At 39.0% G+C, this 16,414-nt stretch overlaps 3 protein-coding genes across 3 annotated transcripts; 2 read left to right on the top strand and 1 right to left on the bottom strand.

The window, feature by feature from the left end:
* Window positions 1-1,685: 1,685 nt before the first annotated feature.
* On the bottom strand, window positions 1,686-3,095 carry LOC306749389 (retinol dehydrogenase 8; the record flags this gene model as incomplete). Its single annotated transcript, XM_079232671.1, has 6 exons — window positions 1,686-1,895; window positions 2,002-2,185; window positions 2,284-2,377; window positions 2,466-2,645; window positions 2,742-2,903; window positions 2,999-3,095. 6 exons carry the CDS (start codon window positions 3,093-3,095, stop codon window positions 1,686-1,688), a joined length of 927 nt encoding a protein of 308 aa, XP_079088797.1.
* Window positions 3,096-9,592: 6,497 nt separating this feature from the next.
* soul5 (heme-binding protein soul5) lies at window positions 9,593-11,608 on the top strand. Its single transcript, XM_079233300.1, has 7 exons — window positions 9,593-9,628; window positions 9,787-9,846; window positions 9,939-10,020; window positions 10,119-10,224; window positions 10,675-10,820; window positions 10,962-11,122; window positions 11,251-11,608. Coding segments are annotated over exons 1-7 (660 nt in total). The 5' UTR covers window positions 9,593-9,626; the 3' UTR covers window positions 11,354-11,608.
* A 1,608-nt stretch (window positions 11,609-13,216) lies between these two features.
* On the top strand, window positions 13,217-16,308 carry nr5a5 (nuclear receptor subfamily 5, group A, member 5; the record flags this gene model as incomplete). Its single annotated transcript, XM_079233589.1, has 7 exons — window positions 13,217-13,259; window positions 13,881-13,996; window positions 14,171-14,312; window positions 14,587-15,341; window positions 15,461-15,580; window positions 15,728-15,875; window positions 16,061-16,308. 7 exons carry the CDS (start codon window positions 13,217-13,219, stop codon window positions 16,306-16,308), a joined length of 1,572 nt encoding a protein of 523 aa, XP_079089715.1.
* Between the last annotated feature and the right edge of the window lie 106 nt (window positions 16,309-16,414).

The following is a 16,414-nucleotide window of genomic DNA, read 5'->3' on the forward strand; positions in this document are numbered from 1 at the left end:
GTCATAGTTACAATTTCTGTTCAATACAAAAAGACAAATAATAAAGGCTGTCTTTGGGACTCCTGTTAAATAATACATCAAAATCAGAGATTGTGGTATTGGACTACATTATATTATAGATTCCCATTATGTTTGCACATTGACACAAGAAATGACCAAAACGATGAGCATACCTGTCTGATCTCTCTGCATCAGCAAGGTTTACATTAAATATTCTCAATAGTAGTAGTATCAGTAGTAGTAGTATCAGTTGCAGTATTATTGATATATGATATCAGGTCCATGTCCACCCAATATATTTTAAACAATTAAAAATTTGGTCAAAAAGAGTGGTTACAATGGCCACATACTGCTTTCTGAATAAGGACATATTGATATTGTCTCGCTCTCATTTTATATTTGGTTGCTAATTTCTTGAAGTTTAGTTTGCTCTGTAATTTACAGAGAGATTAAATCCAGACTCGGTCAATTATGGGACCAAACTGTGAGCAAAAGTAGTGCTACTTCATTGAAGTAATAATGGTGAGTTTGATCAAACTGATGCAATATATGTTCAAGTAAAATAACATAGCAAAAATAGAGCTCAGAGTGAGTTTTTAGTTTTTATCGCAGGGTTTTATTGTTTTTCTGCAAACTGAATAAACTGATAACACGTGTAAGTGCTTCAATACGACCACCAGGTGGCGAAGAACTGCCAGAGCACGGATGTTGTTCCCAACAGTGCAAGTCAGCCTAATTTGACTAATGAAATATCTGTTAACTCCTCCTCAAGGCTCAAGGGAGAGAAGACTGGTACTGTTGTATTAATGTAGCTTGCTGATCTTTCACTCTCACTAGTGATGCTGAGATGAAGCTTCAAAAGGGTGATTTTATATATTGCACCTATAATAATAGTGGGAGGAGCAATGTTTCTCAAACTGAAGCGTGGCAGTGGTTTACTGGCCAGAGGCCAGTAGACATGCTTGTGTAACTTTAAATTATGTAGAGGGTAGACTTAAGAACAATAAAAAAAAGTTCAACATGTTCGCCTTTGGGTGTCGTCAATGACCCCAATGGTCTAAACCGATACTCGCCTCGATGGGTGCTTCAGAGAAAACGTCTTGGATTCGCCGACACATTTTACAAAGCCTCAGCTACTCAACAGCTTTTCAGAATTTTCCAGTTTCTCTCCTAATATGCCAGCGTGTTTCTTTCTCCCATAAGGGAGGGTAGCCATGGCGATGCTGTTATCAATCACGCAAAATAGTTGTGGGGATGAGAGCCTACTCTGGATGATGTCTACCTGTCTGATGTATTGTAGACTGATGAGAAAAATATCCACGATTTGTTTTCACTTTTGTAATAATATTTCACCAATTCTTCATTGTTAGAATCATTGCAGTAGTACAGTTACTTCCTTACATTTCACATTGCTGTTATTAGAGTGTTTGCCTGTACAAAACAAAGGAAGTACAACTAAATAAGATTCTACAAAAAGAAAGGTCCTTAAATAGTTACAGTACAGGAGTAATTCACATTATTTTTAAAGTTAATGTATAGTTTACAGCCAACATTATACATTATTATTATTATTATTATCACATTGCAGTTAGATGCTGTACTGTGTTCAAGTTGTAGCCACCGCAGTCAATCGCTTTCTCCTTAAGAATAGCATTTACAGTCCATGGAAGCTGACAGAACCCTCTTTATTTCTTCCCGGCCCTCCTCTGCAGCAGGCGCAGCACCCCGAGAGCAGCGTTGAACACACGGTCATGTTTAAAGATCATCTTATAGAAGGCGTCCAGAGGCAGTCGGCCGGTCGGATCTGCATGCTTCAGGGCTGTCATGGGCATGTACAGGTGGTTGGTCTGGTGGCGCAGGGGAGGCTCCTGGGCTGTGATCACTTTAACCGTTTGCTAGAATACAAACAAAAATATGTCAACACTGGACACTGCATGTCCCCTGAAAAACTAATTATTGTTGCCGATCTTTTAAACTCGAATGGAAATTGTCATCACTTGCCTCAGCCACTTCCTCTGGGGTCTGGCCTAGTGAGGCGAAGACCTTTAAAGAGTATGGCAGGTAGACTTCCCGGAAGATTTTAGCGGTCTCCTCGTCCGTCCCCGATAGATCCATCTTTTCAGCGTCCTCATACACTTTTCTTTCAAACGCTGTCACCACAGGGCCGGGTTCCACCAGAGTTGTCCTTGTGACAGAGATATAAAAAAGATACATGTTGGACCACTGTTGCCTTCCACTTCAACTGCATAAAGTTGTCAAACATTTTTCAGGACATGTAATCACTTGATGTTAAACTTCATTGCTTGCACTGCCAGACTTTCACAAAATCCCTCCACAGCGAATTTGGAGGCCGAGTAGACGTCATTGAACAGAAGCCCTGTGTAGAAACACAAGGAAACCCGCTACTGTAACTCTCTTTTAATCGTCAGTGTCTTCTGTAATTTCACTGACACGAACAAACTCACCCTGTATTCCCATGACACTGCTCATCACCACGATATGGCCGCTCTTCCTCCGCTTCATGTCAGGCAGCAGCTCTCTCACCAGCCGGGCCAGGCCAAAGAAGTTTGTGTCAAAGAGCTCCTTCATAGCGTCGATACTTTGGCACTCCAGCGGTCCGATCATGCCGACGCCAGCGTTGTTCACTACAGCAGCAGAGCTCTATGTCATTACATGCTTGTGGAGAGATCTTTAAATCAAATAGAACGTGTCTATGAGGAGGCGAAGGAGAGGTGGCATACCAAGAACATCCACCCGTCTGTCCGGCAGGCTGTCGACACACGCTTTGATGGAAGCTTCACAACAGGCATCCAACTGTTTGATTTCCAGGGTTTTGTTTAAGGAGTCACCTGCCGCTTTCTCCAAGGGCCCCCGTTTCCCAAGGTCCCTCATTGTGGCAACCACTGCCTCAGATAAACAATGAATAGACAGGAAGTAAGTAGCATGTAGTTATATATATCATCCACACTGTTCTGGTGGAGGAGAGTGAATGGCTGACCTTCAAAGCGTCTGAGCTTATCCTTGGCAAGCCGCGCAGCCACAGCCAAGCCGATGCCAGACGAGCACCCGGTCACCAGCACCCTCCTGGCTCCCATGGCCCTTTGACCTTTTGACTTCAAAGCTGAAAAAGGATCCTGGCTGCCCAGTCGGGGAAATTTAATTAAAGGAAAATCCTCCCAATATTATGTCGTCATCACCATTTTGTACAATACAGATGTTATTTTGCGATTCAGTGTTATAATCTATTTACAACAAGGTCAACCCCTTGTCCCTAATATGCCATGTGTGTATCTAATGAAGTTATTGATTTCTTTATTTGCCCTGAATGCTATTTTTATTTGGAAATGTACCACCGATAAAGCCACTTTGATATTTGTTCAAAGATTATATTACCTCTAATCTGATTTATGTATCCCGGAATTTGTAGCTGCCTACAATTGCAAGATTAGCGTCTATAGAGGCCCTTAATTCTCACTCAAAGCTGCAACAGGTAGTATCCCAGTGAGTATATGGGAAATGTCATGGCATGCACAACACGATGATACAATTATCATATATATATATATATATATATATATATATATATATATATATATATATATATATATAATGTGATGCAATGAATGCCAATACTTTCACATATGTACATGAATGCCTGTGAGTAAATGGCTATACAATTACAAGCCTTCAGGCATTAAAGCTGGACAACAAGTTAGTTTAATTTGGAGAAAGAATCCATTAATAGCACTTCAACAATTGCAGGTTTACTACTTGCCATCCAAATTACAGTGACACCACAGGGGATGAAATACACTTGGAGGAGTTGTTCTACCAACCTGTAGCGTGGAGCGCGTCCTCAACCGCGACAGAGATGGGAAAGAACAACGATGTTCCCACTAACCCAGCGGGTCTATGCGTGACGTCACTGCGCGCGTGAGAGGAGGGATATAACACAGCGGGACAGGCGGCTACATAAACTCGGCGATTACCTAAATGGGTCACACAGGGCGAATCAGTGTGTGGGAGTTGTAGTTCTTCATGTGATTACCGTGAAAAGGGCAGCACGTCTCATCACGTGACACGCTGTTTGCCATATTATCACTGTGTTATGTTGTGGGTTCAACTTTGAATTACAGCAAGTAGGCTTATATACCATAGTCTCAGAATAGGATAGAGAACTGTTAGATGATTATAATTAGTAGTATTAGCAAAATGTGCCTGTTCTATACAGTTCTATCAAAATGTACCTTTAATTAAGTCATAAATAGTAAATAGTCAAATGGTCCTTTTTGCATTAAATAGTTTCATAATTTGTTATTTCATTCTTCCATCATATATTCCTGCTCACTGTGCAGGTTCCCGGGATTTGACGACAAAGTATTAACATTAGCGCTTAACGTTTGAATAATCTCATTAATACTCGTCAAGAATTGGATTGTTTCAACTTTGACGCTTCATTTTGAAAGTATTTACCGACGTATGTTCTGGTAGTGTCTTATTATCACTGTATGTAGCTCGATGAATTGAATGTGTTGCAGTTCTTCACTGTGACCACTAGATGGGAGTGAAGTACACTCATTAGTTGTCACCTGTCAACTCCATCTAGTGACAATGGACAGACTGACTAACATTTACAAAAAAATAAAAGTTAATATATTCAATCCACCGCCGATAATGTTTTGATAATGTAATATCATAGTTCTTGACTGTCTACTGGCGGGCAGTGAGCACTGGTGATTTTAAACACAATTGGGTCAACCACCGGAAAAAAGGTCATAGTATAGCATTTCAAAAAATTAATTAACCCTCTTGTCGTGTTCGGGTCAAATCTGAATAATTTACAACTTTAAGCAATCAGAAATATTGTGTTTGACATCTGATTGCCCCAAGGCCTTATGATAACTTCCACACTAGGCATTTGAACATGTAAAATTGCTGATCACCACTTTCATTGAATTTTTTGTTTAGTCAACTTTGAAACCCCTGTGGTGTTCCCGGACAAAAGGGACCGCCATAGGAAACCTTTTAAAAACCCACCTATTTCTAGGCCCTTTCCTCGAAAATTGCATACTCAAACTAAAAAGGGTGTATCTCTGCAACCACTAGGGCTATTTGAATACTTTTGGTTGGAATAAAAGGCTACACATGTGAGATTTTGTTCAGATGTGTAAATATCAGTATATATTTTACTGGTCTACTACTCTAACCCAAATAATAGCACAACATGTGAACATTCTCTCTGCAAAGTTTGACCTTGATAAAGAGAAGCAGTACAAAGCTAGAGAGGGTTTAGTACAAAGAAAATTCAGGCGAGGTCTCAAAAACTTGCATTGGGCGCACATCTGTGACATTTTAATTTTGGCATGTACTAAACCATATATTTCACTTGTATATTACTTATGGTGTTAAATACATCGAAATACAGCAGTTTTGGGGCTTTTAAAAAAAAAAAACAAGCTATGATTTACAGTTTTATATAACAATCGCTCAATCTGGATTTTAAAAGGTTTTAATGGGAAACACGATAGATGATGCCCCTTCATCAGATGGAAAACAGCACCGTAGACACCTATCCACATCCCAATTATTTTTGTACATTTTCAGTGTCTATTCTTTTTTATATTCACAGCAGTTATTCATGTGAACCACTAGTCTGAGACATTGTTTACTGCTTGAAAAAGTGTTCAGTAAAATTTGGTGATGATTCATGTTTTTTTGCGTTTATGTGAGAGCAGTTTAAACAGATCGGTCAAATTCGACCGGGAATACTAAAGTAAGGGGGCAGAAACAAACAGGACAGGAGGGTTAAATAAGTCTTAGTAGAGTATTCAGAATAAAGTCATAGTATTACAAAAAAGTCATAGTACAGTATGATTAAAAAAGTACAAAAAAAGCACGGAATAGTATGTCTATTAAAGTAGATGTATAGTATGTTGAAATAAGTCATAAATAGTCAAAGTAAAGTATATCCAAAAAGTAATTGAATAGTTAAAAAAAAAATTAAGTATTATATAAGCCACAAAATATTATATGGTAAAAAGTCATAAAACTTTTTAGTATGTCGAAAAAAGTCGTCGTATCGTATATTGAAAAAATACATAAAAGGTCAGCAATGTAGAATTTTTTAAGTCAGTATGTCACCAAAATACCTACATTATTGTAATCACAAAATGTGTTAAAAATCATCGTTTAGTATGCCACAAAATATGTCATAGTATAGCATGTCATAAAAAGTCAAAATGACATGAAACGTCAAGTATAGTATGCCATAAAAAAAAGTCATTAAAATTCCTAAATGCAGGGAATTAACCTGTTCAGGTACAAAACTAAGTTAACATGTCAGAGTTTAGTATGCCATAAAGAGTCATTAAAAGTCTGAGATTAGTTTTCCATTCAAAGGTCATCAAAAAGTCATAGTATTCTATGCCATAACAAAGGAATAGTATAGTGTGAAATAAAAAATGTATTATAGTATGCCAATGAAGTGTCATTAAAAACGGTCATAGCCTAAAAGAGTTAGAAAAGTTATTACAAAATATATGCTATTAAAATGCCATCATAACAATAAGGGACTTATTGGTTTCTGTTTTTTATAAATATATATTGATGCTATTCATTCTAGTCCTGTCGAATACATATTCATGAAATATTAATAAAAGTAAGTTATCTTTAAAATGAAATTTAACAGAACTAACAGTTCCTCAGTGAGTTACGGTCGACAGGAGGTCAAATATTAGAGATTGAGGCATTCACGGGAATCTACCTTTATTTTAAAACAAGAATTGCATCTAATATATGTTTAACAACAAAATATGGTCTCCATATTCAATTCCACCCCTTAAAATAATTATCAGGGCCAAACACAAATATAAACGACTGTTCCAAAGTTGTCACTTATCTTGACTAAGTCAAAGATTTAAAAAAAAAAAGATTAAAGATAAAAGATGTTTTTTTTAAATCATTGAGAAGAAAATGTAAACAAAAAATTAAAAATGTTCTCTTAGTCACTTTTATTTTAATTGGTAAAACTTCCTGCGTAGCCTGATTGTGCGCTTATCTGCTCTCATCTGTCTGGGTGTAATTGGATCTCATGTTTCGTGGTTGAATACATTTTTTTGAAATTGGAACCATCTCCACAGATTTGTGGTTTCCCTCGAACAAAACCCAGTATCGTGTGATCTTTGCTAACAAAAGGTAATATGTAAGAACTTCTCTTATGACATGATTCTCACCTAGCAAGGCCATCATTTCTGTTCAAGCCCCTTATTTGTTTCTGCATGCCAGAGCTAGGACAGGACGTTCGGAACAACGTGGTGGTGTGGGAACTGAATATGTTTCATTAATGTCCAGAGAAACTTGAGCCACCACCTCACATGACATTTTGTTCAAATGTATACCACCTGATATGTCTTTGTACTTAGGTGGTCTGATGGTTATATGACTTTTAAAGAGTTAATCCTACATGGTCATTCACCTATTCTGACAATAAGATTATAGAGGCACAATAGAAGAGAAATCAGGTCACATGGAATTATACTTGCAAGTGCCAAAAGTAAAATGAAAGAGGACCTTAGGCGTATTGCTCATTGATTGGAAATTCTTTTTTATAACTGGTATCGTACTCTCAGTGGCCACTTTATTAGGGACATTTGTAAAATGTAATGGAATCCAATAAATCAGCTTGGTCTTCAATTTAAGTGTATAATAAGTGTCAACAAATACTGACAACTTTATTGTTCCTATTCTTTTTTTAAGGATCAAGACAAATACCATTTGTCAATAACAAGAGTTTTATGTTTTATATTTGTTATGATGTTGGTTTGTTTGGTGTCCTGTCTTATTGTGAAGTCCTTGTCTTGTGCATCCTCTGTTTTTCTGCACTTTCTGTCCCCATGATCGTCCGTGATTGTCTGTCTGCCCTGTTTCCTGATTGTTTATTCCTTTCACCTGTGCTGCCCTCAGTGTTTCCACCTGTTCCTCGTTACCCTCCTCTTGTATTTAAACCCTGTCTGTCTTCTATCCCCTTGTCGGATTGTATAGTTTTTTCCCCTGCCTGTTGCCTGTTGCCTGTTGCCTGTTGCCTGTTGCCTGTTGCCTGTTGCCTGTTGCCTGTTGCCTGTTGCCTGAGTTGTCCCTGTTTGTAGATTCCTGTTTTGTTTTTGTTCGTTCCACGTCCCATTTTGAAGCCTGTCTTAAGTTTTGTTTTATCGATTATATTTACTTTGAAACTGTTGCTCTGGCATTTGGGTCCACTCTATCATACCATAACCTGACAATATTGTTCTATTGTGACTTGAGAGATCAGATTTTGAACATGTGAATAGATCCTAGATCACACTGCAGCCAGCCAGATTAGAATGGCCAGTGTCTCATCTATACACCTCTGCTTAACCTTCCTCTTGTGATAGCTTTCTGTTACCAACAGGTCGGTTTTGACCCATGTCTTAAATCAGCTGTAAAATACACTAAAAACAATTCTATCATCCAATTTGTTTCTCATCTCTTGGTTACCTTGTTAGGTGTCCTTATCCATGCAAATATTGTTGTATGTTTTAATATCTTTGGTGTGGGCCTCTGGGCTTTTTCTTTGCCAGTATATCCCTCGATTTCAATAAAAAAAGAGGTAAAATTAACCTCAAGAAAATCATATAAATAAATAAAAGGTTGTTGTGTTAACTGACTATTACTGAGTGATAAAACATTTGTTTTTATTTTAATATTAACTATAGTAACATCTATGGTGTTACGGGTCAATTTCGACCCATATATATATTATTTTTCAAGAAAAAAGGCTAAATAGTATTTTTTCCAGCAATAGAATACAAACACAAAATGAAAAGCAGAACAATTCCTAACACAAAATATAGATTTGCAAGGTCAAACAAACGACAACCAATCAAGCAAATCGTATCTTTATAATTGGATCGAAGCCGACCCTAACAACACAAAGGTCATAATTTCAACCAGAGCATATAATTTAGTGAAAAAAAATGTTTTGTTTTATATTTGTTGAAATACAAGTTCAAAGTCAAAAAGCCTTGATGCAATGAACAAATGTGGTTCTTTTCTGCATTTAAAAACCTAAAACGGGTCGGTGCCGACCCTAACACAAGAGGAAGGTTTTTAATCAAGTTGCACACATTCACCCACCTGCATGCACACAAACACATAACCTAACATACTGACTTAAAAGCAGCTGACCTGTAGATGATGTTGGTAAAAGTCAATGAAAAGATAGCATCACATCTCTGGCTGTCTCAACCAGAACTGAGCATTGAATGTTGCATATTAGTTGCAGTGCTGTTTCATGGAATTGTGTTAAACTACGTGTATCTGACATTGTGTAGACCCGCACAGAGTAGTCCAAACTGGATCTCTTTAGGATCATCGACATTAAAGAGATATCATAAGTTACAAAAACATTTTTTTTTAAAACACGTGTCTCTGTGTTTGTTATATAATTCTTATGTGCTGCTTTTGGTTCCCATTGGTCATGTCTGGTTTGTATTGTGTGTCCAGGGAGTGGCCTGTTTTTCTTTCATAACCAGACTTGAAATAAATAGTTGCTGTGGACCAGACTGCAAAGATAACATTTTTGAAAACACCGAACCTCACTCTCTGCCACGATGTAAGTACAATCTTATGGTTATTGTCTTGGATGATATTCAATGAATATATATATATTTCTTGGTGTTTGAACTAAGCTTAAATGCTGTGAGAAAGCTGTCCTTTTTTTGTCTGGGGGAAGAAAAATGCTTTAATGAAAACATATAATATGTGTTTCAGGATTTACCTTTCAGGGCTTCTTGGCTTCCTGTTCATCTTCACAGCTGAGGCCAGAGTTGGGTAAGAAATGAATGCCCACTTTAAGTAGATTGTTGCATTTAACCAAAATTGGCATTTGTGCTCTTTTTTTGTTTGCCTTTCTAATTATACAGAAACTCATCTGGGTTAAGTTTCTGTACTGAGACAGAACAGTGCCTGCTGTTTGATCTGATTTGTAAAACTGCTGATTACGAAGTGAGTGTCTGAGCAGAAGAGAAAGCTTTTCACATTTGAGGACTTTAAAATAGCCTAAAAGCCTTCTTCTTAAAACCATGTGTGTTCATGTCCATCAGGTCCGTCACTATGAAGCTGTCAACTGGGTTTCAACTAACGAAACATCCTGGAGCATGGACGTTGCAGTAATGAAAGCATTCAGACGACTGTTTGCCTACATCAAAGGTACCAATGAGAATGAAGTGTTTATATATATACATATATATATTTGTGTGTGTTTTATTTGATCCATTATTGAAAGTCTTTTTAAGATCTATGTATTTTTCAAGAGAGACACACAGACAATCAGAACAGCACACCATTTGCATTCACAATACAGTAGTGCAATATTGCAGAAAAAAATGTAATAGCAGTCAAAATGTGTATGAAGTTTGAAATGTTTTGTTACTCAGAAAGTTTGCAAGGAACATAGTATTTAAAAGCAGATTGTTCAGCCTCTGTTTGAATATGTTGTGTAGCTAAAATCAAAATGCCCTTTTGACCTGACATCATAATTATTGTATTTAGCTGTGCTCAGACAGCAGAAATAGTTTGGCGGTTTTATTGAATATTCAAGCCAGAACATTTTGTTTGCTGTGCATTTTTTAACTGTATTTTCAAAATGTTTACTTACAGGAAATAACATTCAAATGACAGCTCCTGTTATTATTGAAGTACCTCCCAAAAAGTATTTCTGGCAAGTGAGTAGTACTACCTACACAATGAGTTTCTTGCTGCCAGTTGAACATCAAAAAAATCCCATCAACCCTACTGATGTTAAGGTAAGCTTCTTTGACATAACATGGCAGAAAAAAAATGAAACACATCAACCTTAATTTAGTAATGCCATGACGCCATGTTTCAATTAATTCTGTGAGGTCTACCTTCACCTCTGGCAGATAATGAAACTTGTTGAGTTGCAGGTTTACATCGACCGGAAGCCAGAAGTAAAGGCGTATGTACGGAGCTACGGAGGATGGATGATGGGCTTCTCTGACCATTACCAAGCAGGCATTCTGTCCTCTGCCCTCGATGCAGTGGGTGCAGTGTACAGTAGCTTCCACTATGGTGTTGGATATAACAGGTAAACAAATGAATCATTTTCTCAGCAATAATCAGAAAGAAAAGCTCAAATAGAAACTTCAATTTGTGTTGATCAATTTTATATTGTGCAATAAATAATTGTGTGTGGATTTGTTTTTGTTTTTGCAGTCCAATGGCGGTATTCAACAGGCACAACGAGGTGTGGTTCCTCAGTGAGGATGACCCGGTGTGTGACAGCAGTGAGGAAATGGATCTTTCTCCTATCTTTTGAATATTAGAAACAATGTGCAATGACGGCTTACAGTAAACATGGTATATGAAGACATGTTGTAGCTGGACATTGCCTTAAGTCATACAGTGTCATATAGATAACCTGCCAGCAAGAGCACAGATTTATGATAAAATGCAGATGGATTTGAATTCATTGAATACACCATGCAGTACTTGTGAAGATGGTTCTATACTGGCTTGTTTGTTGTTTTTTTGTTCAATAAAATTACCCCATTGCATCATGGTGGTTCTTAACCAATAAAAGGCCTCTTCTTTGGACTTATCCTAAAATGTGTCAAAAACAGCTTAACAATAGATGACGCCTGCAAAAGACAATCTAACTCCAATTTAGAACATAATTACTTTTACTCTACCACTAGATGGCACTGCTAACTCCAAGAAAACATAACGGATTAAATATCCTGCCTGACATATCAAGCTTTTCTTTGGCCTATGACAAGAATTGTTGAATATTCTGAATATTTACTCGGTAACTGTGAGGCGTGTCAAGGTGTCAGGAGCAAGACTGGTAAAAAAAAAATAGCGTGCGGTCTATTTTATTGATGGCTGTTGTAATCCATTTACAAGCTAATGTGCAGGAGTCATAACCATCCACCCTTGAACTGCCCTCTTGCTTTGACGTCACTGTGAGCTTCATCAAAGCAGCCACGGCACTTTATCAAGCAGTGGCTGGGTAAGTGGAACAATTTTATCACAGTCCCTGAATTCAGCAATTGACTAATAATGAATTATACTGAGTATAGCAAATGATTACTGCCCTTTTCTTGATTGCAGTATTAAGGAGGATAAATTATATTTTACTCGAGAATGAAGAGCTGATAAACTTAAATTCGGTGAAGGACAGTAACTAAGTACATTTACACAAGTACTGGAAATTACTAAAGTTCTGGATTTTTGAATCCTACATGTCAGATGGAAATATGATATTTTTCACTTCCACTACATTTATATGACAGCTACTTTGCAGGTCAACATTTTGCATGAACATAATACACAATCCGCTTATGAAATAGAATACATTGCTAAAGATTCAACCAGTGGCTTTCAAACATCTTGGTCTGTGACGCCTCACCAAAAAAAAGTTATGCTGAAGACTAACTTTCTCTCTAAAGATCTCACTCTCAGATGGTTTCATATAAATTACCGAAAGAGAAGAATTTAACATTTTCACAAAAAAATAAAAACGACAACAGCTCAACAGTAAAATGCTATTTACATATCGATGTAATTAACTTTCTGATGTCACATTCAAAAAGGACATGTTTTTTCTTCTGCAATGCTGATAATGCCTCTGTGCTTTAACCTAAGTAAGATGTGTAATGAACTACTTTTACTCATAAAGTATTAGATTATTCTTTACATTGTTTCACACGTACTTTTGCTTAAGTAAACAACCTGTGCATTCTCACATCGCTGTTTAAATTGCAATACCACAAAATGATCATTGAGAAATTAAAATGAAATCTGAACGACTGTAGTTTTGACTTTGATTAACTGCAACCTTCAGTTGACCCTTATCTTATCAGCTGAGCTCTAGGATGGCTCAATAATACTGGAGTGATTTCACGGCAGTTTAATTCCAGCAGGTGGATATCTGACTGTCCCCAATATAGGGGCTGGCTGGCTGCCTGGCCAGGGTAGGAGTGCCAGTCAGGAGAGGTTTTATGACACAGACTACAGATCGAAGTCCACTAAGTCCACTTGTGGGCTTCGATCGGCCTTCAGTCCACTGGGGCTGTTGGGCCTGCCAGAAGGTCTCTCCTGTGTCTGTCTGGTCTCCTGATCTCTGAAACAATGAAGATCAGGCTGGGCGGACTCTGAAGCTCATGTCCCATCAGCCACAATGGACCTACCGGATTATCAACCGCCACTTGTCCACAACCATGGCAATTACCCAGATGATCTGTTAACTTTGGACGGACCATTAACATGTATGTATACGCTAGTTAGATAGTGCCCTTGAAGACAGGTTTCATAACATAATGTTTTAATTTGTATGTGGTTTTAAATCAATAATTGAAATGTCTTGTTTTAAAGTTGGAGTATAACGGTGTCTGGAAATGTATAGTATGACAAGGTACAGAGATTATGTTGATCATGTCCATGTTGAAACCCCCATTTACAGAAGTAAAGGGATAAAGTTGTTCACCATTGTGCTACAGGTTTTAATTTGGTAGTCTGGGGATTACATAAGGATATCTGTGTTCACAGTGATAAGGCCGTGCTGTAATGGTGTTTCTATAACTACCAAATACACAAATCATTCCCAATAAAAGATACAACTCAATGAAAAGTCCTCTTACCTTTTGGCGCCACTGTATGAAAGAAAAAGAGAGAAGAGAAAAGAAGGTTGGAGCAGGATTTTCTTGGCACCTCACCATAACGATCCCATTTTACAACCAGCACTTGTTTTCTCACCTTGTGCCACATTAGCTGGCTTCAGCGTCAGGAGATTGTGTCGCCCTCTACATTTTACACTCAGCACTAATGGTGGTGTCATTCTCCAGCTCCAGAATTAAAGGCAGAACCGGATAGCCGACCAGAGACGGAGGAGAGCTGTCCCATCTGTGGAGACAAAGTGTCAGGATACCACTATGGACTGCTCACTTGTGAAAGCTGCAAGGTAAGGGACACAGTTTCTGAATATCCAAGAAAAAGTATGTATTCTCTAACAACACCATAAAGTGCTTTCGTGTCGTAGTATGGATTAAATAGCCACAGTCAACTACTATAGAACTAAGATATATTTATTATCATGAAGCACTCTCTCTCTCTCTCTCTCTCTCTCTCTTTCTAGGGCTTCTTTAAACGCTCAGTGCAGAATAACAAGCATTACACCTGTGTAGAACAACAGAGATGTCCCATGAACCTTTTGCAGAGGAAACGATGTCCTTTCTGCCGCCTCGAAAAGTGTTTGGCAGTGGGCATGAAGAGAGAAGGTACAGTAAATACCTCCAGAGACATACACACGTCTTTGTACGTGTATTCTTCTCCATTGTGACGTGTCTCGTTCCACTGACATCCATGTTCTTTTCTTCCCCATACGTTAATATAAGAAGTCATAAACCATGCAGTGCTGTAATGCCGCAGATTACAAATGACGACTTTCTATCTGAACCCTATAAGAAAAAAACGGTTTTATAAATGAAATTATCTCTGGCAATAAAAACTTGTTGTAAAATCCTGATCATGTGTTTCATCATCTGTCAACAGCAGTGAGAACAGATCGTATGAGAGGTGGCAGGAATAAATTTGGGCCCCTGTACCGGCGGGACAGGCAGATGAAACAGCAAAAGGTGTATCACCACCCACACACCGCTCCCTACAGGATTAAGATGGAAACTACTCAAACGCAACGGCCCGCAGCTCCACATGACCCTCACCTAGTGAGCAGTCACACAACTGCTCCATTGCCTTTTGATGCTTTGCATCATTCCCAGATATACCCCTCTGGCATGGGGCAGTCGGGGGCTCCCGTGCCTCCGGACTGCAAAATGAACTCAGCCCGGAAGCTCACCCCTCTCCCGCTGCCTTACTCTGGACTGTACCACTGCACCTTCCCCGGATACCTCCAGGAGAAAGGAGAAATGCCTTATAGCTACAGCTCGGTTTCAACAAACTATGCGCACCCCATTTCGGACAATTCATTCACACCAAGAAGCACACCAGCATCCTCCCCCTGCTCAACATCAAGCTCCTCCAGCTGTGTCTCACAGGCTCCCACCCAAACCCCAGACACCGCCTCCTCGGCCACTCTTCAACCCAGCTTCCTCCATCAACTCCTGGAGGGGGAGCAGGATGAGAGCCAGCTGTGTGCTAAGGTCCTCGCCAGTCTGCAGAGAGAACAGGCCAACCGGGGAAAGCACGACCGCCTCAATACATTTAGCATCATGTGCAAAATGGCAGACCAGACATTGTTTGGGCTTGTGGAGTGGGCTAGAAACAGTGCACTCTTCAAAGAGCTCAAGGTGATGAATCATGAATTATAAAGTTACATAACCTTTTAATATCCGGTACTTACTTGAGCTCAAAGGTTGTAGTCTTTAATTTACAACTATTATTATTTATTTTGTACGTTTCCCCACAGGTGGAGGACCAGATGGTGCTGCTGCAGAGCTGCTGGAGTGAACTGCTGGTCCTGGATCACCTCTGTAGACAGGTGACCTACAGCAAAGAGGGCTGCATATATTTAGTCACAGGACAACAGGTAACATTTACCATTAGCATCACAACATGCAGAATTATGTTAATCAACAATGTCTTTGGATTGAACAAGTTGAACACTTGTTCTGGGTTGCACAGAAACTTTACATTTTGAGCTCTTGATCACCAGCTATCTGTCATTCTGTTGCAGATTGAGGTGTCGACCATCATCTCTCAGGCAGGAGTGACACTGAGCAGCCTGGTATCGAGGACCCAGGACTTGGTGTCCAAACTGAAGGCCTTCCAGTTAGACAGACATGAGTTTGTCTGTCTCAAACACTTAGTGCTCTTTAACCCTGGTAAGCTTTTCCTTTTGATAGTTAGACATTTTATAGAAGATACACATCAGATGAAGCTTTTTGAGCAACAGTGTGACCTTTGTTCCTTTAATGTTAGTCATGCATACAGCTGCTGTTGGCGTTGAGTGTGTACGATTCATCTGCTTTCTGTATGATGTGTATGATTTATCCGCTTTCTGCTGTAGATGTGAAGTCAGTGCAGAGCCGCAAGCAGGTGGAGCAGACACAAGAGAGGGTGAACAGGGCCCTGATGGAGCACACCCAACAGAGTCATCCAAGACAATCAGACAAGTTTGGCCAGCTGTTGCTACGACTTCCTGAAGTACGCAGCATTAGCTTGCAGGTTGAGGAGTACTTGTACCAGCGCCATCTTCTGGGAGATTTGCCATGCAACTCTCTACTCACTGAGATGCTGCACACCAAGCACAGCTGAGGAGATGCTGCCGGATCTTCAAACCCTGGCATCACAACAGGGGCGCAGTCTGAGTTTGCTGCTGTGAACTTTCTTACCTTCCTTTTGGCCTTTAAGACCCAGCTGT

The sequence above is a fragment of the Taurulus bubalis genome (assembly GCF_910589615.1).
Source record: "Taurulus bubalis genome assembly, chromosome: 17".
Classification (NCBI taxonomy): domain Eukaryota; kingdom Metazoa; phylum Chordata; class Actinopteri; order Perciformes; family Cottidae; genus Taurulus; species Taurulus bubalis.

What these genes read in the sequence shown, in the direction of transcription:
- soul5 (XM_079233300.1), top strand. An exon ending in GTAAAACTGCTGATTACGAA is followed by an intron (nt 10,021 to 10,118) that starts GTGAGTGTCTGA and finishes CATGTCCATCAG; the next exon opens with GTCCGTCACTATGAAGCTGT. An exon ending in TCAACCCTACTGATGTTAAG is followed by an intron (nt 10,821 to 10,961) that starts GTAAGCTTCTTT and finishes GTTGAGTTGCAG; the next exon opens with GTTTACATCGACCGGAAGCC.